Here is a 24,660-nt window from a genome sequence, read left to right on the forward strand (position 1 = left end):
TTAATGTTGTGCATATGTTTTGTTAAACCAATCAAACAAACTTTAGGGGGTTTGCTAGACTTGCAAGGTTTACAAAAATATTTTCCAAGGAAGTGTAAAAGAAGAACAAAAAGCACATAAGCCCTGTCGCCATTTAACATTAATGTGGGAAACGAAAACTTCCCAAACAATAGACTTAAACTTTACAATTGCATTCCATATTTTTCGCATATTTTTTCCATAAAAATGTTTAAAACAAAAAATAAAAAAACAATATTAATTATTAAACATAAAGCTATATTATTTATTTATTATTTCAGAAAAATACGGGGAAATATGTGGCATAAAACAAATTTACAATACAAAAACTAAAAAAATAAAGAGTGAAACAACACACAAATACAAAAGAAGGTTTAATAAAAGAGATAGAAAAATTAACATTACTAAAAGGAAATTAAACCAAAAAAAGCTTTATAAAATAAACCAAATGGAAATTAATGTTAAAAAAAGGGAGTTACAGACAATGGTGATGAGTAAAGTAGATAGGCGAAGGAGGTGTATGGTTGGTTATTAGTGTGAACTGTACAGCATTAAAGAAATTATGATTTGTGATTGAGGGGGGTGGGGGGTTTAGTTAGTACTTAATATGAGAGGACTCTTTAATGTATACACAATATAGAGTTCAATATATAGACTATTATATATTAACAATAAGAGAATATACAAACAAAGATGAAGAAATATGTATGTATGTGTGGCGGTAAGCCAGATGTTATAAATTTTCAAAAATGAAATATTAAAGAACAAAATAATGAAAATATCAAACATAAATATTGAATATTGTTTATAATAATATGTGTTTGTAGTAGATAAATAAATTTGGCATATATCAATCACCCTTATCCTTATTATTGTAGTAAATGTAATAATGTAAGTAATTAAATTATTTTTATATTGCAAACGTTTATAATATTAAGTTTAATATTTACCCTTTCATTTTGATTTCTGTTTTTTTGTATATTATATATTTCTTTTAATTATAATACTAACGTTTTAATGTTTGGGTGTGTTCATTTTTTTGTTCAAACTTTAAGAAGTTTTTGCTAATAAGAAATCAGCCTTTTTTTCTTTTGTTTGCAGTAAAAACAATGTTGGCTTCTTAAGAGAAACTTGCCAAAAAAAAAAAAAAACAAAAGATGAAATGAAAAATATAAATTGTTATAAGTTAAAATATATATGTATATGTATAAAGAAGAAATAACTAACATTAAGAGAAAAAATTATAAACAATACAAAATTATTGCATAAATTTTAAAAGAAAAAAGATTTTTTTCAAAACTTGCTTGTTGTAGTAGAAACTCCTATACGTGGTTTATATAGAAATTTCTATATGGTTTAGACTGATGTGGAGGATGGTTTAGTCTGGTCTAATCTGAACTGTTTTTTGGTTTGTTTAAGTTTAGTTTGAATTGGCCTATTTTTTTTAATTTAATTACTCAGCATATTAATGAGGCGTGCTATACAATGGTTGTGGCTAATTGAAGTTAGAATATAACTACGTTTTAGTTTTTTTTTACTTGCGTTGGCTTCCTGTCAGCTAAAACGTGAGCATACATCTGGTAAACGTTGCTTAAGGGAAGTGGTTAATAGTGTTAACATTGCTGTTGTCCGGTAGTGCTTTGATTTGAATTAATTTTTGTAGTCGCGATAGAGGATTGATGACATAGGCACGTTTGCAACGGGCGCTAGACATAGTTGGCCTGTAGGATATGATCACCGAAAACGAGGCATCATTTGTAACATATGATTTCCTGGCAACATTACCCCCATACCGGGTATTGCACCTGGCATTCCGGCCATAGGTATTGCTTGCATAGGACCTAAAAGACCTAAAAAACAAATAGTTATTTAAGTATTTTTTTAGTTAAAAGGATTTTTAATTAAATAAAACCCACCTGCTGGCATTCCTGGTATACCTGAGGGTGCTCTTAATAAATTACCACCGAGTAAAGCAGGATGATGGGGATGATGATGGGCTGCAATTGCCATTGCAGGTCGCATCATGGGTTGTACTAATTGCATTTGACCGGGTAATTGCATCTATTTTTGTTTTACAACAACACCAACCAATCATTCAATCAATCAACAAATACACGACGAGCACACAAAAACACCAAAATGAAAACGAAGAAACGAAAGAAATATAGAAAATAGTTTGACATTAATAGAAATCTCAGTCGTTAAACGTAAAACAAAAGCAAAAACAAAAATTAATAAAGTAAGGACCCACACAATTTGAGGTCTAGTAAAAATTAAGTTATACACAAAAATATATAATAATTATTATAATAATAATATTATGTAGTAAATTTCTAAATGTTATTAGGATTGTTTTGATTTTTTTTTTGTTTATTTTGTTTTCGGTACTTAGAATTGAAAATAAATAATAAATTTTAATAATAATAATAATAAGAACAATAATTTATAATAGTAATTATAATAACAATGATAATATTAATTCAATAATAATTTATGTAAATAATTATTTTGTTTTTGTAGTTCAATAGTAGTGAAGTGTATAATAGTTTTTTTGTTTTGTTTTCATTTTAATTTTTTTTTTTTTTTAAATTGATTAAATTGCTTCGCATTACAATGAATACTTAAAAAAGGCAGTTTGTTTAAAAAGTTGATAAGTTTGTTTTTTTTTTTTTTTTGGTAATAGAAGTAGTAAGTAGAGGTATAATCAAAAAGTTTGGAATACATATGTAAATTAAGAAAAACAAATATGAAACGTACTTACTATTCGTCGTCTTTTCAAGTGAAAACGACACATAGTGTTTAAATTATATGAAAATTTTCTTTTTTTGTTTAAATCAATAAGTTGTACTCACTGTCAGTTAAAAACATAAAGTTTTCTACATTAGAAAATTTTGTGATTTTGGTGAAAAACATTATGAAATACATGATAAATGTATAGTTTTGTTTTTTTTTTTTGATGAGGTCTGAACAAAATATATAAAATAAAACAACTTATAAGTGATAAAATAAAATTGTAAATGTGTACTAACCAGTTTTCTTCATAATCTCCATATCACATACTACACTTCCAATATAAATTTATACAGACATGAACAGGTTTCAATTAAGAATATATTTTTGCAAAAATATATTTTTCGCAAAATCTCAATTACATTACTACTCTTCCTCGAGTAGTTTCTTGAATCTCGAAATAACATAAACATTTTAATTTCTTGGAGTCTTACATCTAACAAATTCATTTTGACGATGACATCACTACTTTTTGTTGAATAACAACTTCTAAAAACTAAACATTACGAAAAGATATAAAACGTTTCCACCTTCCTTCATACTACTAATAAACTTCTGGATAATTTGATTCTTAACATGCAAATTAAACGAATCAATATTATCCAAAGTGCATTTCAATAAAAACCCCTCTAACCGTTCATATCTGCATAATATTTAGTAATAAAAATAAAATTCCACAAAATAATTAAATCGGAAATTTTGCATGAATTGTGAGTTAAATGTTGTTAAATGAATTAATTTTGATAAAAGAAAAATAATTATTAATAAAAAAACCTGTAACCATGTAGAGGGAGATAGAGCATGTTTTCATATTCATTCTTGGAGAGCGAGAGAGAGAGATAGAGATTTTGTGAGTTGTTTTGCCTTAAAACAAAAAATTTGTTTTAATTTTAATACGTTTCTCATAAATAAATAAGCATAATTTATTTGGTTTGAGAGAACCTTAAAAAACTAAATATTAATTGAGTTTTAATTTTTTTTTTTTTTTTTGGTAAAATGCATTTAAAGAAAAAATATAAGATTACACTAAAACTGCCCCATATACAAAATTTGTTTTGCTTAAAATTTACAATTTACAAAAACATTTAGATATATGTGTATTATTATTACTTTTTTAAATTTAATTTAAGACATTTCAATCCATCAATCAATCAACCAACTCAGCAACCATTACGACAATTCAATAATAGTAATAATTTGAAAAAATTGTACTTACTTTGGTTTGCTAATTTAGCATTTAGATTTATATTTTAAAATATTTAACAACTTCATATCATTTAATACTTGTCTGTGTGTATTTTTTAATTAATTATTATTTATTATTCACTACTAAATCACTTACTTTGTTTTTTTGTTTATTTGTAGTAGTCTTATGGTTATCTCTTACTTTTCTTTTCTTTTTATTCGGTTCGAATCAAACTAATGTACATACATACATACAATTATTGGATTGGGGCCCTGTTTGTGCTAGTTAAATGTGGTCTTGTGGTATGAAACTATTTGTTCTGCAATTTATACCAATTATGAATTATTTTAATTATAAAAGTTATATTATAAGAAATTGCCTAAGACATACTATTTATTGTCCTTTAAGACTTCCTAATTAGAATAAATTTCATTTTATATTATTTTTCTTTTAATGATTCAAATTTACTAAAAACTGATAAAAACAATCTGAGAGCTTTTATCTTTTAAATTTTGATCTAAACATGATTCTAAATTTATTCATTGTTTTAAGAATTTAATAAATAAAATTATGTTTACAAATTGTAAATTTTAGTTTCAAGCTGAAAAGGCATTTACTTATAATACAAACTAAATTTCGATTAATTCTTAAGGATCTGTTCTTCTAAATGCTAACGAACAAGTTTTTTCTAGTTTTATATTGAAAACAACAAATAAATTTCAAAAATTTTTATTGTTTTCAATATAAAATGGGAAGGAAATGTTCGTTCGCATTTAGAGGAACAGGCAGTAAATCATAATTTCGAAAATTTTACTAGTTCAATATAATCGATAGGAAATTTTCTCTTGAACCACAACCTTCAGGCGGATCCCTACTTTCGCAGATAACACAGGATAACAACCAAAGAATTGTGCTGAGTTGTATCCGGGCACATGAAGTTGTCCACTACATAGTAGCTGAATCCTTCGATGTCAAACTGTATACACAGGCGGTATGCATTGACATCCAATCCCTAGACCAGTTTTATGTTGACCCGGTGCTCCGTAACTGGATCATCTACATGCTAAGGAACAGATGGTTAAGCAGTGAGTTGTACGATATAACTATCAGGAAAAAGGTATTTCGCGGTATACCACAGGGTGGCATTTTGTCACCTTTACTGTGGGTAACCACGATTAATAGCCTCCTAAGGACCCTAACCGAGAAAGGACTTAGACCTGTCTGCTATGCAGACGATGTCGTAATACTTTTAAAGGGAAGGGATCCAAATTACTTGTGTAGAAGAGCTGAGGAGGCTCTGAATACGGCTTGAGTTAGGCTCAAGCGAGGGGCCTCAATGTTAACCCGGCGAAGACGGAAATCTATCATTTCACAAAAAAGACAAAAATTTCAACGTATACTGAACCTTGCTTCCTGGGCAAGAAGATACCGCTGACAGACAAAGTTAAGTACTCAGGTGTAATTCTTGACAGGAAATTAAAATGGAGACACCACAGAGAGGATAAGATCAAGAAGGCACATCGGTGCTGGCCGATATGTAGAAGAACTATATGGGGTCTTAGTCCTACTATGACAAATTGGCTTTATATAAGTGTAATTAGACCAATTCTAGCTTATGTTTCAATAATCTGGTGGACTGCTTTGGACAAAAAGTGTAATATTAAACTACTACAGGAAGTTCAGCGTACGTGCTGCGTGGGTAAAGTGGAGCCATGTGTACTACTTTATCCAAGGCTCTGGAAGCGTTGCTAGATATTCCACCTACTAAAACATATTTAAGATATGAGGCGGCACGTGAAGCCGAACGGCGCCTTACTTTAGGCGAACTGGTCGAAAGCGGTTATAGGACATGTCATCAATGTATACTGGAAACGTTGGAAGGTTAAACACAATCATCGGACGTACCTGATCGCATACCAGACACAGAATATGTCGGAAACTTTGAAACGCTGATCCCAAATAGAATGTCTTGGTCGAGCGTAACACTAGAGAAAATACCAGTAGGAATCCGTTGTTACACGGATGACTCTAAATTGGAGGACAAAGTTGCCTGGAGTCTTTACTTGGGTCCTATCAGGTCCCTTTGAGGACATAGAAACAGAAATATATCACCGTTTACCTAATCATAACACAAGCTTCCAGGAAGTCCGAGCTATAACGTGTGTTATAGCTCGGACTGAATGTGTTAATTGGATTAGAATAAATATGACGCCCACAGGGCTTAATATACATATTTACCGACATTAGGGCGATATCAGATGATAGAATTAAATCTAAGACCGTATTGGATTGTAAGAAAGCTTTTACTGAATATTCTTCCAAAGATAAGGTTTACACCATATGGGTACCAACCCACTCGGGTGTAGTCGGCAACGAAAGGGCCGATGTAATAGCTTTAAAGGGAAGAGTAGTTAACCTGACGAAAGCAAAACCTTTCGACGCAACACAAGCTGACTTAAAAATATGGGTGAGAGGATCCCATAAGGCCTCTTGGAATAATGAAACGGTGGGTAGAACCACAAAGATCCTATGGGGTGACCCTGATGAGAGCAAGACGAGAAATCTCCTCAAAATTAGCAAGTCTGAAGCTAGTGTGATGGTACGTATTCTGAGTGGACACACAGGATTAAGAGCACATCTATACAAAATTGGACGTGCGGATTCAGACAAATGTAGAGCATAGAGGACAGTGAAACTCTGGAGCACTTTCATCGCCACTGTCAGGCATTCGTCGAAGTTAGATTCAAGTATCTTGGAAGTGATGTTATTCCGAAAATAATATTCCTGACTAACACTGATTGGAAAATTCTTAGAAATTTGTTCTGAACATTCAATGAACAATTTTTTTCTCATGAAGAGGAGCGCACAACAGGCCCGATAGTGGCCTAGAGGTTAGAATCGGAATCAGTGCGGAATTGTAAAAAGCTTATTCCACCTCAGAGGTAGATAGATAAGATATAACACATCTTATTGATGTTATCGGGAAAAAGATTCCTAATTTTGTCAGATCACATTCTAGTCTAACATCAGTAAAATAGAAAAACACGCATTTCGATTACGATCGAAAATTGGTATTCCAACAAAAAACGGAATTGTAAGAAAAAGAAGAAGCAATACCATTTTATTTCAATACTTTACGATTGTGTGTATTCTGCATTACGATCGTAACTACGTTTTTCCAAGTTGTTATTTTAGTGACGTATATTCAATTAAAAATGCAGAATACCGAAGTTGCCAAAATAGGGGTGAATGTCTCAGTGGATTTCTGTCCAACTCGTTGTGAATGTATCTGTGTGAGAGGGTTAAAGCAATCCATAGGGGTTTAGCTCTTTTAAAATTGATCGACTTAGATTCAATCGACAAAATTCTACCAATAAGATCACACTAAGAGTGATCTCTGAAAGATATTATTACCAAAACCATCAGCAATTATTTTTGTAAAAACACACTCTTGTAAATATAGAGTGTCCACTTTACTTTCGACAAAACGATGAATTGGGACCAACCAACTTTTCAGTTGGAATAAGTAACAAATGCCGCTTGAAAAGGATAGAATGTATTTGGCGTAATTACCAATACTCTTTCAAAGATTGACAGTATTTTTCATATATTTATCCGAAATTCGAAAAAAAGTAAAAAACCTATAGTTAGTTCCGTCGTTATTGTAATTAAGGTTTATTGTATTTATTAATATATCGTTAATTAAAGCGATTTTTACTGATTCTGATGAAATGCATTAGCTTAAAGCCTTTAGTTTAAAGTCAATAGTGATAGTATATGAAAATATATCGATGGACTATTCTTTGGATTATCTGTAGCATTTAAAGATATCTCTATGAAGACTGACTATAAGTTAATATACTTGTATAGTGTTAGTAACAAATCCAACTATTTTGGAAAACTTGTGCAACGGACACTGAATAGAAAGTAATACTTGGGGACTACTCTATAATTCCATTCGAAAAGAACCGTTCGAAGTAACCATCCTTATATTGATACCAAGAAAATGCAACTGAATAACTAAAAAATCTGTCAAGAACTTATGCTATAATACTCTGTATAAAAGTCAGTGATAACTAAGACAGAAACACGATAAATTATGATTTTACAAGGATACATTTTTCTATTGTTTTCGCTGAAAATATTAAAATATAATAAACAAAAACATTATTTATGTAAAAAAGCTACTCATCGCCCTGGTTTCCTAACAGCTAGCCTAAGATACAAAACGTGTCTATCCTATTAACCTTCGATAGGTAAAACCTATTCTATGATTAAATTCGTTGTAGTTCATTATAGTGTATCAAGAATTGTCAATGATGCTCAACACGGGAGAAATTGTTTATACATGTGTAACTTTCTTTTTTTTCTATACTTTTTTCGTCTTGGAAAATTTTCAGTAAACTAATGAAAATGAAATCCAAACTTACCATACCAACTGCTGCAGCAGCTGGGCCAGCGGGACGAGCAACATGAGCAGCGACAGCAGCATCAACGGCTGCTTGGGCCTGCATGCGTTGTATCATGACAGCACGATTGAGATCTTGTAGTTGTTTTTGGTGTTGCTGTTGTTGAGCGGCAACCGCCTGAACAACTTGGGCTTGGGCATGAGCAACTTGTGCCTGAACCTGGGCAGCTTGTACTTGTGCTTGAACTTGAGCCTGAGCTTGTGCTTGCGCTTGGGCCTGAGCTTGAGCCTGGGCTTGAGCTTGCGCTTGGGCCTGAGCTTGAGCCTGGGCCTGAGCCTGAGCCACAGCAACCATAGTAGCAGCCTTTTTATGATTTTTGGATTTGTTTTATATTTTTAGCAAACACACACAAGCGCGTGCCCCACACAATGTAAAGGTGTGAGGAAAAATTTGTAAGTGAATGGAGAGTGCAAAAAAACAGGAAAAGAGAAAAGAAGAAAGTACAGAAATTATTACAAATTTTTGTTGTTTTTTGTAGTTGTAGTTTTTGTTTTTGATTTTTCTATTCTTTTCTAATTAGAGGGTAAAGATTTGTTTTATTAATTCCAATCAAAAACTATTGAAAAAAGAAATTTGTCTTTAAAATGTCTCGGAACTATGGTGGGTATTTTTTATGTTATTCATTTTAAAATCTTTACCAGGGCGATCATTTCAAATGGTTCTATTTTAAAATCTTAAATTACGAAAAAGAAACATGAATTTGTTTTAGTTTTTCATTATGAGTTTAAGTTTATTGTTGTTACTTTCTTTTCAGTTATTTTTAATTTAATTTAAATTTCAAACTTTTTATTTTTCACAATAAAAATTTAATTTTTGCCTTTTTCGTAAAATATAAAAAATACACACACATATTTTTTTGTTTTAAGGTTTTCTTTACACTATGTAGTTTTGTTGTTAAGTTTTATATATAAAAAATCTTTTAAATTAATATTTTTAAGAAACATATTAAAAAATATTGTTATAAAAAAATGAGGATGCTAAATGTTTTCTTTTTTATTTTTAATGTCGGCAAAAATTTTTCAAAACTTGCAACATTTTGAAAACTAAATAAAACATTGTTATGTTTAAAATTAGAATATAAAACGCAATTTATTATGTATTTAGGTTTATTAAAGTAATTATGATTTATGTTGCTAAAGGCCAATGAAAAAGGCCTTGAAATCACTTTATTACGAAGAATTTACAAATTGTTAACAAATTTTAACAAAATAATATTTTAAATATTTTGGAATAAATGCATGAAGGCATTCTAAGAATCAAATAGAAGTAACATAGAAAGCTTAAGTCTATAAATGTACCTTCAGAAGAAGAGAAAATGTTAATAAAACTATATTTTGCATATTTTTAAAATTTTAATTGTTTCCCCAACCATTTTGCTAACAATTTTTATGTTGTCCGCCTGTAAGTACTCTGTTATGGTAAGTATTTTGAAATATGTTTTGTTAAGTAGTTTCATTCAGTATTTAATTACACTTTCTTAACTTTGTCTTTTGAGGAAAACAATTCTTCTTGTTGAAAGTTCGTTTCCGCATCCCAACCAATTGTAAAAATTTAGGGTGAAATCAATTAAACAAAATCAATTGTGAAGACCTTTATGCATTGTTTTTTGTAAACTTTAATGTGGAAAAAATAAAGTTATGGAAAGAAATTTTCTAGCATTTTAATTAAAATATTAAAAAATAGTGCAAAATGACCAGCAATACATTTATTTTTCTTGAAATAAATGCATAAGCGTCCCGTCATTTGCCAATAAAAACGTGAAATTGTTAAAAATTATGTATAAAAAATTGTCTTTTTACTTGTTTACAACCTTTCCCCACTAATTAGTATTTTTTTAAAAGACCTAGATGAAAAACTGAACTTCATCCTGCCTATTTCTAAATTTTTCCATTTGCTATTCATTTTGAGCATTTTTGCCGATGCGAATGTTATTTTTTGTTTTGTTTTTTGAAGAATTATATTTTAACTTTTGTTGTAGTTGTTGTTAAATCTTTACAGTTTGTTTCTAGTTCTCATAGTTAAATCTGTTGTATGTTTTTTTATTGACTATAGTTTTTATATCTATAATAAGAACTCACTTCCTGTGCCTTTGATATGGCCGCTGCAGTAGCAGCAGCTGATGCGGCTTGCGATGTCGTCGTGGAAGACGTTGATGATGCTGTGGTTGCGGCTGATGAGTAAATACTCGTACCATGACTGCTTGTATTAGGCGTTGAGGTAGAGGATGACCTCGATACGGAGGCGCCACCACTTGCACTTAATCTATGTTGAATTTTGCGGGCTTTTATTTCTTCTAAACTCAAATCTTCCGGAGGATGCATAATTTTCGATGTAACACCACTAGCATTTGTTACCACTTGATTTTTGTTTGTGGTACTGGTGGCATCTGACGTTGTAGATGATGTGCCTGCTGCTGAGGCGGTGGTAGATGAAGGAGCAGCTGCATTTGGATTATTTGTTGTGGGTGGTGCACTTATGGTAGCATTGCTAAAAAAGGTATTCACTTATTAGACTAGAGTTTATTCTATAAAGTGGAGTGGTTGTTTAAAGAAACTTTACCTGTATGCAGGGAACGTTGGTTTCTGCTGAGCGGCAGCTGCATGGGCAGAAGCTGCCACATGAGCCGCTGCTGCTGCAGCCGCCGAGGTAGTTGCCATGGCTGCGGGAAATAGTGGTCGTGGTGGCATCATATGCGGAGGCATCATGTGTATACCACCAGGTCCCATAAATGGTGGCATTGCCATATGCGGCATCATGCCGTATTGAGCATACTGACCCATCATATGAGGAGGGATCATATTAGGCGGCATCATCATAGGAGGCGGTGGAGCCGTAAGTGGTACTAAAATAATAAGAATAAAAATTATTAATTAGTAAATTTATCAATTATTTTTTTAGTATGTATAATATTATTTATTTTTTGGACCACAAATTCTTTTCTATTCCCTACTCTTTGTTATTCAATTTGTTTTCACAAAATAATATCCGAAAATTCAGTCAATCTCACTATCAAAGTACATACTTCCCAACATTCGTTGTACATGTTATAAAACATTACAGCTATATATTTGTGGACAATTAGTACTTTTACGTTATCGAATAAAGAGCAATATGTCCTCCGATGTAAAAGAAAAAAATAATACAAATTCACTCAATATATTACACTTACTTTCAACTTTTTTCTTTGCTTGTGGTTCATCATCATCCGAATCGGATTTTCCGCCATTCTTTTGTCTTTCATGCTCACGCACATCATCAGCGGGTATACCGTCCATACCAAATATTTCAATTTCAATATTTGAACGATTTGGCAATGAATTTGGCACTTTGTCTACGGTCTCCTTGTGCACCTGCATGCAATGTATGGATAAGCCGGGACCTGTATACAATTTTTTGTGGCATATATGACATTTAAAGTGCTTCGCCTTTTGATGTTGCACCAAAATTTTCTCATCATCAAACTCACGGTTGCAATACCTATTTAACAAAAATAAATTAAGGAAACCAACCAAGAAACCCAAAAGAACAAGACACGCTACTGAAAATGAAAATTTTATATAAAAAGAAAACTTCCCGCAAATTTCTTTGCTGGGAACAGCCAACACAACACACACGTAAACAACAGCACAGTACCCCCTCCCGGAGTGTATTATATTTATAGTTTAGGTTATATAAATACAAGTATACACAACACTTTTCATTAGATTACAACGCCTTGCTGTTTGCTATTTTTTTCACTATTTAATTTTTTCCCGTCATTCTTATTGTTTTATTGAAAAGGATACCAGCACCAGGGTTTCGAAGCCTTCTTCTTTTTACGTCCCATTTTCTGTAGATTTATTTAATATAGTTTATACTTAATATAATCTATGAAGTTGTGTTTAATTTTTATATTTTATTTGCTAATCAGAAGAAAAATATGATTCTTCGACGTCGGTCACCAACGGCAGCAGCAAAAATACTTTTTTTCTTCTTGTATTCAGCACACAAAACAAAATGGCTTACATATTTCATTCTGATCTGTAAATGCAAAGAGTTGCCAGATTTTAGAAAATTGATTTACTATTTTTATAAATAAACATTTTCGGGATTGTTTTCTATTAAAAAATATTTTTAGGATCCAAACAAAATTAATTAGATTAGCATTTTTACTTAGATTTGTGTATATAATGTAGTTTCAGTATTTTTAATACATAAATTTCCTAAGTTTGGCAACTTTACTCAGAATTTAGTACGGCTGCTTAGAGATGAGCTGCTGAATTAGGGATGATATTTTTGTGGTATTAAAATAAATCGATACTATTGCATACTGAAGAAAAAACAGACTAACCCCCATTTTCTCAATGTCTTGTTATTTTTTATCGTATATTTTTTGTATATTGTAAATTTTCATACAAAAATGATTTTAACCGGCGGAATACCTACCGGTGCCAATATAAAAATTTGTTATAATAAAAAACTTAGAAATACAAAAAATATTTATATTATTACTATTGTTAATCAAATAATTACAAAATAATATTTATATTATTATTATTCTTATATCAAATAATTTTTATAATTCAGTTTATGCCAAATGGTAGATAAGTTTTATAATAGATAATAATTTGGCTATGATGGTAATCTTTACAAAATTTACTGTCGCAATGAAACCTTTTTTGATCACGATAAATTTTGACAACTACCATTATTAAAACTTTAAAATTCCAAACAAAAACTTATATTTTTTTGAATTTTTATATTAAAAAATTTGTTTTTCATCAATAAATTGCTTTAATATATAAAACCGAGATAATATTCGACATAAATAATAATCTTATGAGCAACCACGACTCACTACACACCATAATATTCAATAAAACGACATGTGAAAATTTCAAATAAAATTTAAAATAGTATAGTGTAGATACAAAATGCAATAAAACTTACTGAAAATACGGATGGAAAATTTAAAATCGTATGATTTTTTTAATTTTTTTGTAAAATTTCAAAACGATTAGATTTGTTAGTTTTATTTGAGTTTTATTTTTATTTAAACAAAGAAAAAAATAAAAACAGAAACAAATTTCAAATAAAAACAGAAACAAAATGAAAATGTATGTTTTTTCTTTGAATTTTTTCAAATTGAAGTTTCATTTTATTTCAAATCTGATAGTGTTGAAACAAAATATATTTTCTATTTGTTTTTTTTGATAATCATACCAATTTTCATTTTATTTTGTTTTGGCAGTATGAAATAAAAATCTAACGACTTCTCTCATAGTGTGTAGGCAGCTTAAGTTAGATTTTCAAGAAAAAATTCAAATAGAAAATCTCAACTTAAAATAAAATTTTCCGAAAAGTTTTAATTTTTAATTGGAAAAGGTATCTCTGAAAGTAAACAAATATTTGTGGAATTATTAACGAAATTATTAAAAATTGGGTCCATATTACAGTCTTTACTTAATTGTGTGAAATTTATTTTAATTTTTTCCTCTTTCATTTAATTTTTTAATATTCCATGTTGATATTATGGTTTTCGCCTTTCGTTTTATTTTCTTATTTTTAAATATATATTTTTCTCCTTTTATCGTCTTATCTAATTCTTTTTATTTATTTCACTTTTTAATCATTCGGATTCCGGTTTTATTGATTTCGTTGAAAAATTAGCTAAAACTTAGCCAGCTTACAGCCGATTTTAAACCGCCTCCGGGATTTTTATTGTAAGCTGCCAACGCCGTTAATGTTTGTCGGCGCAGGGATCATATTTAAAAATCAACGCTTGATGAAGCGTTATTATATTCGCCGCTGTCAATTGTTTTTTTATACTGCATATGAATTTGTTAGCATTTGTTTGTGCAAATAGTTGTTAAATTAAGTTTTTTTAATTAGATGTAACAAGTGACGATTTAATTTAATTATCAGCCTAAATTAGTTGTAATAAACAAAAATAAAAACAGTATTTTTGGTAGAGACGACCATACAAAAGTTCAAAAACAAATATAATTTTAAAGGCGCCAAGATGACAACGCGGCGAAGACCAATGGCTAGACAAAGCGCAGGAAATGAGACTACAGAACGTAGATCCTCGGCAGCAAATACGTCCAAGCAATCGTTGGTTAGTGCTAAGACCAATACAGCAAACAGTGGACAGAGTGAAAATATGCCAGAGCAGCCCATGGCTGGAGATCCATTCGACGATGCGAATATTTCTGATGATGAAGAGGGAGGCACTCGTATTGGAGATATTTATATACCGCCACCTATACCACCTCACTGCTCCACAGAGAGTAAGGGTCCCCGTTTAATAATCAGAAAAATTGAAAATAACAATTTCAAAAGTTATGCCGGTAAAGTTATTCTAGGACCCTTCCATCATGTAAGTTGATAGAAAGAGTGGCTAAAACAATCTCCTGAAAATACTAATTGTTCTTAATTGCAGTGTTTTACCGCCATTATAGGTCCAAATGGCAGTGGTAAGAGTAATGTTATAGATTCCATGTTATTTGTATTCGGTTATCGTGCCAATAAAATTCGTTGCAAAAAAATTTCCACCCTTTTGCACAATTCCGCTAGATATCCCAATATAAACATGTGCTCTGTAGCAGTGCATTTTCGCCAGATCGAGGACAAGGATGATGGCACATGTGAAGAAGTGCCCAACAGTGATATTATAGTCGAAAGAACAGCCTTCAGAGACAATTCGTCATACTATACTATCAATGGCAAAAGGGTACAATTCAAAGAAGTGGCTAAACTGCTGAAAAAGCATCATGTAGATTTAGATCACAATAGATTTTTGATTTTACAGGTAATTTGTATTCAATTAAAATTTTGTATATTTTATAAATTCCTTGTTTTACATTTATAGGGTGAAGTTGAATCTATTGCTATGATGAAACCCAAGGGACAAACCGAGGCAGAATGTGGCATGCTGGAATATTTAGAAGATATTGTGGGCACCACACGCTACAAAGAACCTTTGGTTAAAATAAACGAACGCGTCGAGCAATTGACAGAGGAGCGTACAGAAAAACACAATCGCTGCAAGTTGGCCGAAAGGGAAATGAATGATTTGGAACAACCCTATAACGAGGCTGTCGAATATTTAAGACAAGAAAATGAAAATACCCGTACAAAAAATCTAAGAATACAAAAATATCTCAGTGAAAAGAATAAGAAGCTGCAAGAATATACAAAACAACATGATGAGATAATGGCCGAATTAAAAGAACACGAAACTGAAGTGGATTCATTGAAAAAGGAAAGGGAGGAAAAAGAAAGCCAAGTGCAAAAGGAAATGCAGTAAGTACATAGTATTAAATTTATAATTAAATTCTTTAAATGTAGGAACAATTTTCCTATAGAAAACCTATACATAGACAATTTTAATGGTTCTCTGAAACTAATTACCATTAGCAGCTGTTTGTCATAAAAACAAAACTAATAAACAAGTAGAAAATAGGTGAACGATTATGGCATTTATAATAAATAGAATATAAAGAAAGTTTAATAAGCTTCTATCAATATAAATAAATAATAGTCGCGAGGTAGTTTTAGGAACTAGAACCTCGTTCCTAATAGATAGATTTTAATAATTAAATTTTTAGGTTTAATTGATGTAAATCCTATCTCTGAATCTTCTTGATTGCACCAAGTACTGAAGCAGGATCAAATGTACGATTTTAAATAAGCATTACGTATTGATTTCTTTGAAACATTATATGTACATACTAATTTTATCTTGAATGTTGCATGAATGAATGGTATCTCGGGAGTACATTATCAACATATTTAAACAAGTTTATAATTCTTTAATTAATAAGTTTCGATAAAAGCTTAAAGGGGACCTATGTACATTTATAAAGTATGCCCGCAAAATCGTAGTAATATCACAGCTATCTAAAGGCAGATAATGTTGAATTTTAAAAGAATTTAATTTAATAAAAAATTTAAATAATTTTCAAGTTTTGTGTATATTAAATGAAAAAGCTGGACGAAATTGTATAACGTAGATGAGAGTTAAACATATTGTAGAAAAGATATACATTTTTTATCTTAAATATATAAAAATTCTGGTAAAATAAAAAACTGAAATAAAATAAAACAAAAAACATTAAACCATTTTTAGAAATCACGAAAACATGCGCAAGAAAAAGGAAGATATAGAAAAGAAACTTGAAAAATCCAATAGTAAATTTGCAGAAGTACAAGAAACAATGACAATTTTAAACAAACGTCGACATCATAATAAAACTCAAACTACCCAAAGTGAAAATCAATTGGAGGAGCTGCGAAAAGTGCCCGAAAAAAATGCAAAAGAAATTGAGGAATGTGAAAAGAAACTTGAACGTCTAGTTAAGCAGAAAGCTGAACTGGAGGAGGAACTGCAGAATAACTATACTGTCTTAAAAGAACAAACTAAGCCTCTCATAGAAGAGCGTGAAAAACTCGAAACCGAATTGATGGAATTGAAAAATAATGTCGACGAGGCTAAAGCAGAATTGGCTCTATCAGAATCAGAATTAAAGATTCTAAAGCATGATGAAACCGCCGAAGTGCGTAAATATGAGAGTATGAAGGGATCATATGAAGAATCGGAACAAAGTTTACAAGAGAAAAAAGCGAAGGTTGAAGAATTAAAGGAACGCATGCCACAAATGAAACAGGAGGTGTTGGAAAAAACACAACAACTGAAAAAACTTCAACAGGAAGAGGAACAATTAAGAACACAAATAATGACAATCAAAGCAGAGGTAAATATTGGACATTTGTAAAAATAAAATACAAATCTAAAAACCTTCTGATATTTCCCTAGATAAATGAAAAAACCGTAAGCATGCAGGCGATGCGTTCCAACAACAAAGTGTTAGATTTCTTGATGCGTCAAAAAGCTGAGGGTAAAATACCGGGTATATTGGGACGTTTGGTAAGATTTTTTTAAAACTTTGAAAGTTAGCCACAACATTTAGTACTCATTTGTTACAGGGCGATTTAGGTGGCATCGATAGTAAATATGATGTTGCTATCTCTACAGCTTGCGGACGTCTCGACAATATTGTTGTAGATACAGTGAATACTGCTCAGGAATGTATTGAACATTTAAAACGTTACGATGTGGGCCGTGCCTCATTTATTGCCCTGGAAAAGGTGGAACATTTAAGAAATCAATGTGGACCTATACACACGTTAGTACCTATATTCTCTACTATTACTATAATCAAAATAAATGTATTTCTTTTATTTTAGTCCTGAAAATTCATCACGTCTTTTCGATTTGGTGCGTGTAGAGGATAATCGAGTTACCCCTGCCTTTTATTTTGCATTGCGCAATACATTAGTGGCTAATGATTTGGAACAAGGCACCCGCATTGCTTACGGCGCAAAACGTTTTCGTGTTGTTACACTTAATGGTGATGTAATTGAGACCTCTGGTACCATGTCTGGTGGTGGGCGCACACAAATTCGTGGTAAAATGGGCACAAAGGTCCGCACCAATACAAGCAAATCAGCCGAAACTTCAATGATTTCACAAAAGGCTCTCGAAGACATGCAAATAAAGGCCCAAGAATTGCAATCTCAAATCAATTTTAATCAAGAGGAACAGGGACGCCTTGAGCGCGAAATTTATCAGCTGAATACAACTCAACAGCGCAACGAGGCAGAAATTCAAAAACTATTAATCTCAATAAAAAGTTTGGAAGAACAGTTGCCGCGTATATTCAAACAATTGGAGGCTCAGAAGAAAAGAATGCAAGATACAACCACCGATCAAGGCAAAGTTAAATCCATTGAGGAATCGATAGTTAAGAAAAAGGAAACACTCAAAGAAGCAGAAGAAGCTGCAGTTCAAGTAAATGAACAAATTGCTGCAATTAAATCGAAAATTGACGCAGTACATGGAGATAAAATCAAGGCGGTGCAAACTAAAATAAACAGCCTTGAAAATCAGATTAAGAAATTAAAGGCAAACATTTCAAAATTAAAAGTAGAATCGACAAATAATGAACGTAATGTTGCTAAACTTGAACAGCAGATCGAACGTTTAAAGGCAGACGTGCTAAAAGCCCAAGACGAATTGAAGTTGCTCAGTGAGAAGCGTCAGCAGTTTGATGATGATATAACTGCCCTAACTAAAGAGCTGGAAGAAGCAAAAGAGGCAATCGATAAGGCTAAATCAGAATTTTCAGGAGTGCACAAAGAAATAACGGCAATACAAAAGAAGGAAAGTGATTTAAAACTTAAACGTATTGAAATTGATCAAAAATTACAAACAGTAGCATCGAAACTATCTGATGTCAAAGCCCAAATACCTCATTGGCGTGAGCAATTGAAACCACTACGTTTACATGAAATACCGGGTGATTCAGAACCTCAGACACCTTTGAAAACATATACGGAAGAAGAACTGGCCACACACACATTGCAAGATATCCAATACAAGGAGAGTGTGCAAGAAGAATTATTAAAAAAGAAACCAAATCTGTCGTGCATCTCCGAATATATCGAGAAACGAGATGTGTATCTGGAGAGAGTAAAGGTATTGGAAGACATCACCTGTAAACGTAACGAAATGAGACAGCTGTATGATGATGTCCGCAAGAAGCGTTACAACGAATTTATGCAGGGTTTCCATATTATTACCAGAAAACTTAAAGAAATGTATCAAATGATTACACAGGGTGGTGATGCTGAACTCGAATTAGTCGATTCCATGGATCCCTTCACCGAAGGTGTATCCTTCAGTGTCAGACCTCCTAAGAAAACCTGGAAGAACATATCAAACCTGTCGGGTGGTGAGAAAACACTTTCTTCATTGGCTTTGGTATTTGCTCTACATTACTACAAACCTTCGCCGCTGTACTTTATGGATGAAATCGACGCGGCTTTAGATTTTAAAAATATATCAATTGTGGCCCATTACATTAAGGAGAGAACGAAAAATGCTCAATTTATTATCATTTCTCTGCGCTCGAACATGTTTGAATTGTCTGATTACTTGGTGGGCATATACAAAGTTAAAGATTGCACAGATTCAGTGTGCATTCAAAACGAACCACCTAAAATGCCACTAATGGAAACACAACAACTTCAAAATCAGACCCAAACACAAGCATTACATTCCCAACCAGCCCATATGCTTGTGGGAACTGCAGCAGATCTTTCTAACCTGACAGCTGTGCAACCCTCACAAGCACTGGCCGATAAGTCTGTGAGCCTTAATGACTCTATAGATGCTTCCCCACCGCCAAGTGCTTCAGCACAAAAAGCTATTCCCAGTAGCCAGCAAGAAAATAACGAAAATTCTGAATCTGCCGCCAACGTCTTGTCCCAGTCAGCACCCCGCCCCAGTAACAATTCAACATTTGCTCCCCAGGGAGAAAGTACCGGTGTAACGTCTTCTCAACTTTCATGTGATGGTCGTTCCAGTGCTAATATGACTTTCATACCTCAAGGCGAAAGTACGGCTTTGTCACAGACTCTTCAAATGGATGTAACACAAAATGCTACATTTACCGACAGTCAGTTCAAGAAACCCCTGCCACCTGTAACCTCCAACTGATGTTTGTTATTGTTTATTATTTTTAAATGTCTCCCATTGACTGGGTTCAGCAGGTGTATTTTACAATATTACATTTTATGGCCATATATTTGTATCTGTCATATTTCATATTAATACAAGACAATCATTCACTTATTGAATGACCTGACCACACACATACACACTCACAACTCAACCACTATTACATATTATTATTTAAGCGTTTTATATATTTAATTTTTTAACATGCTCATACATTTTTGAAAAATTAATAATTAACTATTTTTCTTTTTTTTACATTCTTAAACATTGATCATTTATTATTTAGAAGAACCATAACTAATAAAAAAAATTATAGAACACATAAGAAATGGAGTACTTTTGACCACATAATTTTACAAAATCTGTAATTTTATTACTCTATAAAAATATACAAAAAGTGCATAGGATGTTAAATATACAAATTAATTTTTAAATTTATTTTTATGCAACTAATAATATGGGAGTAGCAATTGTTTTTAACGTTTTTCATCAAAAATTTTAGAAATATTTTTACATATTACCTCTAAAGCTTCAGTCGTGGAATTTTTTAGCGAAGTAATATCTTCACCTTTGTCACAGGCTTTTGTCAATTCCGGATCTAAAGGTAATGAGCCCAAAAATGGCACATTCATTTCATCGCACATACCTTTGGCACCACCCGTTTTGGCCGGAAATATTTCCGATGTATTACCACAGTGACCACAACGAAAACTGCTCATATTTTCAATAACACCCAAAATTTGTATGCCTTGTTTTTTACAAAAATTAATCTCTTTGCGCACGTCCAACAGTGACACTTCCTGGGGCGTTGTAACAATAATAGCTTTGAGGGCTTGAGGTTGATTTTCGTCACGTAAATAAGATATTACCGACAAATGTTCATCCGATGTGCCAGGTGGAGTATCCAAAAGCAACAAATCTAACGTACCCCAATCAACTTCACTTAAAAATTGCCGTATCATGCCGTTCTTCTTGGGCCCCCGCCAAATGATAGCATCATCTGGTGAACCCAATAAAAAGCCAATTGACATTAAACATATATTATCATCTACCCCAACCGGGGACCATCCCGAACCAGACTGATGAACGTTTTCTCCTTCTACACCCAATAGACGCGGTTGGGAGGGTCCGCATATATCAATATCCAAAACGCCAAAATTTTTATCATTGTAACTTCTGGCCAAATAACGTGATAGTAACATGGTCACTGTACTTTTGCCGACACCTCCTTTGCCAGACAATATCAATAATTTATTGTGGACATCCTTCATAGCTTCTGCCACCAGTGCTTTGCCGGGATCTTCCAGTTTTTTATTAGGATCACTGCAGATTTGTTGATTGGGACATCCTTGACAGGCACTTCCTAAACCGGCATTGGCGCTTTGCACACCCGGACAATTTTCGGGTTCAGGCATCATTTTTCAGGAGAATTTGAATAGAAAACACGATATTAATGCAATAAATTTCAATTCAAGCTGCACAGAAATTTTGTTATTGTGAAATTTGCAACAGCTGTTAGCGCTACCAGACCAGATTTTTCTTTTATATGTTAACGTTACCAGATCTGAAAATACTCTTTAGGTACACTGCAAAATATGTTTCTTTGTTATGCAAATTTAGATTTTTAAACTCCTTGTTTAATAACTCGATAACTTGAATATTTACACTTCAAAGTTTCCTTAAATAAGATTTGTAGGCAAATTAATAATTCCAAGTTACCGACGACATGCATTAAAAATCGCTAGAATAGAAGATTCTAATTTCTCGCTAAAATTCTTCATAAATCTTAAAATTAACACCACTGCATTTTGTTTACCATATCAGCTGGTCGTGTTTTTTTATAATAAATACGATTTCATTCAATTTCGCAACTACAAAAATAGTATCGTGTGGTTCGATATTTGCGCTAGCTTTTGGATGAGACCACACACTCGCCCGTCCATCATAACTATTGTCTGATAAATTGACGGATTATTTTCTTGCTGTTGTGTGTAATTTATTGATTAGAAGCTCTACTGTGAAGTGACAAAAAACCCATTGTAAAAAGAAAACATTTTAATAGAAAATTGTAAAATAGTCTGTTTTCCCAAATAGAAATAAATCTTTTGTGACAACGACAACATGGATGGAGCGAGTACGGTTTATTCTAATAATAGTAGCCTTAATGGTGGCACCATGAATGGATCTTCCGGTAGTCAAATAACCAGTAAGTACTTACAAAACTCTCAAATAGCAAGACCTGGTTTAAATTTAAAGAGTTCAAGTTCAAAGTCCGTAAAGGTGAACTTGTTTTGTTTGTGTATCTTTTTTTATCATGTTTTCTGTTGTCTTTTTTTTAATATTTGCATAATACATACAGACCACTTGAATGAGAGAGTCAAATACCTTTTTGTCTAGCAAGTCTGTGAAATATTTTTGAAACACTTTCTGTTTATTTTTACTCTTTCCATAGATGGCACTGTACGTAATAGAGATTCTTGGGAAGAAGTCACTATTGAGGTGCCCTGGGGTACAGTACAAGGTAAGTAAAATTAATAAATTATTATTAAGGCGTGCGTATGTAATATATTTTGGTTTTAACATTTTGTCAATAGAATTTATTTCCTTATCATTTTTATTTGCTTTTAGTATAATGACTTTACATTTTCTCAAAAAATATTAATCACAAAAAATGTTTTTTGTCGTCTGCTTGCCTGCTGAACTTTGTTAATTTTATCAAATTTCTTAGATTTTTGTTTTATTGATTATAATTAGTATTCTAATGAAATAAGTATTTTTTATAAATACGTCACATTGTAAACAAGTGAATCATTACGTAGAATTATAACATTTTTAATTATAACATTTTTTAATTAACATGCTAATTAAGCTTTTAAAAAACTGGGTTTTCGAATATAGTTTAATTGATATAATAGTTCACCTTTTTATCATATTTATATAATAATCTTTCTTTATAAAATGCCATAGATAATTAATTAAAATTGATCTTGAACATTATTTATTTACAAACTATTTAAGTTTTGAGTTAATTTTAATCTAATATTAACTGAAATTTGTTAAAAAGTGAAAAAATTACATTTTGCAAAAATTTCCTTAATTAAAGTTTTTCCAAAAAGAAGTCTGAATTTTATAACTTTTTAATTTTTCATTTATTTCTAATGTTTATTTTTATTACAGGAAAATGGTGGGGAAGTCGTAATAAACAACCAATACTAGCATTGCACGGATGGCAAGATAATTGTGGTAGCTTCGATAGATTATGCCCACTTATGCCACCAGAGATACCCGTCCTGTGCATTGATTTACCAGGTCATGGAAAATCTTCACATTACCCCAAAGGCATGCAATATTTCATATTTTGGGATGGTATATGTCTGATTCGTCGCATTGTACGCAAATATGGCTGGAAACGTGTGACTTTAATGGGCCACTCCTTGGGTGGTGCTCTAACGTTTATGTATGCCGCTAGTTTCCCCACAGAGGTGGAAAAATTAATAAATATTGACATTGCTGGGCCCACAGTGCGCAGTATTGAACGTCATGCCGACATAACGGGATGGGCATTAGATAAATTTTTGGACTATGAAACATTACCTGAAACCAAAGTACCTTGTTATACGTACGACGAAATGGTGAAACTGGTCTTAGATGCTTATGACGGCTCCGTTGATGAGTATTCGGTAAAGATATTGATGGAACGTGGTATGGAAACGGCACCCCAACATTTGCACAAAAACGGTTATCACTTTTCCAGAGATTTACGTTTAAAAATCTCTCTACTTGGTATGTTTACAGCTGAACAAGTATTAGCCTATGCCAAACGTATACGCTGTAAAGTTTTAAACATTCGCGGCAATCCGGGCATGAAATTTGAAAATCCTCAAGTCTACGAACAAGTTATTGAAACTCTAAAAGAAAATGCTGAACTTGTGATATACAAAGAAGTACCTGGCACACATCACTTGCATCTTTGCACACCGGAACGTGTGGCTCCGCTTATAAATGAGTTTTTATTAGAAGCTTAATGGAAATAAATACAAACAAAAGCTGTAAAATCAGTAGGGGTGCAAGTGTGAGGCTTAATTAATTAAGTTTCTTTAAGATAATTTTATAAGTTGTATTATTTTTAAATTTAAATTTTTAGAAAAAGAGAGAAATAAGCTTTTGCTGTTTTATGAATATACATAAACATTTTAGTGATATAGGTACATACATATACTTACATATTTTTGAATCACTTATACTTACAATTCTAAATTGTTAATTTTAGCAAAATTATTGTAGTAAATATCAGTTTGAAGACACAACTATTTATTTTTTGAAATAACTTACGTTTTAAGAATGAAATTTACTAAAAAAAACATTGTAAACTTATAACACTTTTTCCATTTCAAATTAAAAAAATAGTGAAACTCTTTCACAAATAACTAAACTTGTTTGTTTTTAATTCTGTGATTTAAATGTATATTATTTATTATATTGAATGAGCTTTTCAATAACAAGAAAAACACGTTTCAATTAACTGCAACTTTAAAAATGTTCTAAACAAAATAGAATACAATATTAGATTTAAAAAATTATCGGTATTTCAGTTTTGAAATCATTTTAATATTTTGGATCTTTAAGGTCAATTC

The 24,660-nt window shown here is 31.8% G+C and overlaps 4 protein-coding genes across 4 annotated transcripts; 2 read left to right on the plus strand and 2 right to left on the minus strand.

The window, feature by feature from the left end:
* Positions 1-266: 266 nt before the first annotated feature.
* Positions 267-12,458, minus strand: LOC119607658 (BUB3-interacting and GLEBS motif-containing protein ZNF207). The gene is made up of 7 exons (XM_037961661.1): positions 12,249-12,458; positions 11,633-11,940; positions 11,023-11,305; positions 10,542-10,950; positions 8,425-8,766; positions 1,935-2,079; positions 267-1,868 (listed from the first exon to the last, which is right to left on the minus strand). The coding sequence occupies exons 1-7, from the start codon at positions 12,287-12,289 to the stop codon at positions 1,753-1,755; spliced, it is 1,644 nt and encodes a 547-aa protein (XP_037817589.1). The 5' UTR covers positions 12,290-12,458; the 3' UTR covers positions 267-1,752.
* Positions 12,459-14,222: 1,764 nt separating this feature from the next.
* On the plus strand, positions 14,223-20,371 carry LOC119607665 (structural maintenance of chromosomes protein 4). The gene is made up of 7 exons (XM_037961718.1): positions 14,223-14,821; positions 14,885-15,253; positions 15,314-15,747; positions 16,574-17,198; positions 17,261-17,371; positions 17,431-17,630; positions 17,692-20,371. The coding sequence occupies exons 1-7, from the start codon at positions 14,465-14,467 to the stop codon at positions 20,003-20,005; spliced, it is 4,410 nt and encodes a 1,469-aa protein (XP_037817646.1). The 5' UTR covers positions 14,223-14,464; the 3' UTR covers positions 20,006-20,371.
* On the minus strand, positions 20,267-21,556 carry LOC119607667 (cytosolic Fe-S cluster assembly factor NUBP1 homolog). Its single transcript, XM_037961721.1, has one exon. The coding sequence runs from the start codon at positions 21,442-21,444 to the stop codon at positions 20,503-20,505; it is 942 nt and encodes a 313-aa protein (XP_037817649.1). The 5' UTR covers positions 21,445-21,556; the 3' UTR covers positions 20,267-20,502.
* Positions 21,557-21,886: 330 nt separating this feature from the next.
* On the plus strand, positions 21,887-24,458 carry LOC119607666 (probable serine hydrolase). Its single transcript, XM_037961719.1, has 4 exons — positions 21,887-22,065; positions 22,121-22,232; positions 22,479-22,547; positions 23,204-24,458. The coding sequence occupies exons 2-4, from the start codon at positions 22,148-22,150 to the stop codon at positions 24,049-24,051; spliced, it is 1,002 nt and encodes a 333-aa protein (XP_037817647.1). The 5' UTR covers positions 21,887-22,065; positions 22,121-22,147; the 3' UTR covers positions 24,052-24,458.
* Positions 24,459-24,660: the final 202 nt, after the last annotated feature.

Source organism: Lucilia sericata, unplaced genomic scaffold, assembly GCF_015586225.1.
Source record: "Lucilia sericata isolate MDLA Ls3-8-SP2 unplaced genomic scaffold, ASM1558622v1 Contig000725F_arrow, whole genome shotgun sequence".
In the NCBI taxonomy this organism is placed as follows: domain Eukaryota; kingdom Metazoa; phylum Arthropoda; class Insecta; order Diptera; family Calliphoridae; genus Lucilia; species Lucilia sericata.

Excerpts from the sequence above, each read along its gene's own strand:
- LOC119607658 (XM_037961661.1), bottom strand. The coding sequence starts at position 12,289 with ATGGGACGTAAAAAGAAGAAGGCTTCGAAACCCTGGTGCTG. Across the intron at positions 11,941-12,248 it reads GCTTCGAAACCCTGGTGCTG|GTATTGCAACCGTGAGTTTG; the intron begins GTATCCTTTTCA and ends TTTGTTAAATAG. Across the intron at positions 1,869-1,934 it reads TATACCAGGAATGCCAGCAG|GTCTTTTAGGTCCTATGCAA; the intron begins GTGGGTTTTATT and ends TTTGTTTTTTAG.
- LOC119607665 (XM_037961718.1), top strand. The coding sequence starts at position 14,465 with ATGACAACGCGGCGAAGACCAATGGCTAGACAAAGCGCAGGAAATGAG. Across the intron at positions 17,372-17,430 it reads CGGGTATATTGGGACGTTTG|GGCGATTTAGGTGGCATCGA; the intron begins GTAAGATTTTTT and ends CATTTGTTACAG. Across the intron at positions 17,631-17,691 it reads CAATGTGGACCTATACACAC|TCCTGAAAATTCATCACGTC; the intron begins GTTAGTACCTAT and ends CTTTTATTTTAG.
- LOC119607667 (XM_037961721.1), bottom strand. The coding sequence starts at position 21,444 with ATGATGCCTGAACCCGAAAATTGTCCGGGTGTGCAAAGCGCCAATGCC.
- LOC119607666 (XM_037961719.1), top strand. The coding sequence starts at position 22,148 with ATGGATGGAGCGAGTACGGTTTATTCTAATAATAGTAGCCTTAATGGT. Across the intron at positions 22,233-22,478 it reads TTCCGGTAGTCAAATAACCA|ATGGCACTGTACGTAATAGA; the intron begins GTAAGTACTTAC and ends CTCTTTCCATAG. Across the intron at positions 22,548-23,203 it reads GCCCTGGGGTACAGTACAAG|GAAAATGGTGGGGAAGTCGT; the intron begins GTAAGTAAAATT and ends TTTTTATTACAG.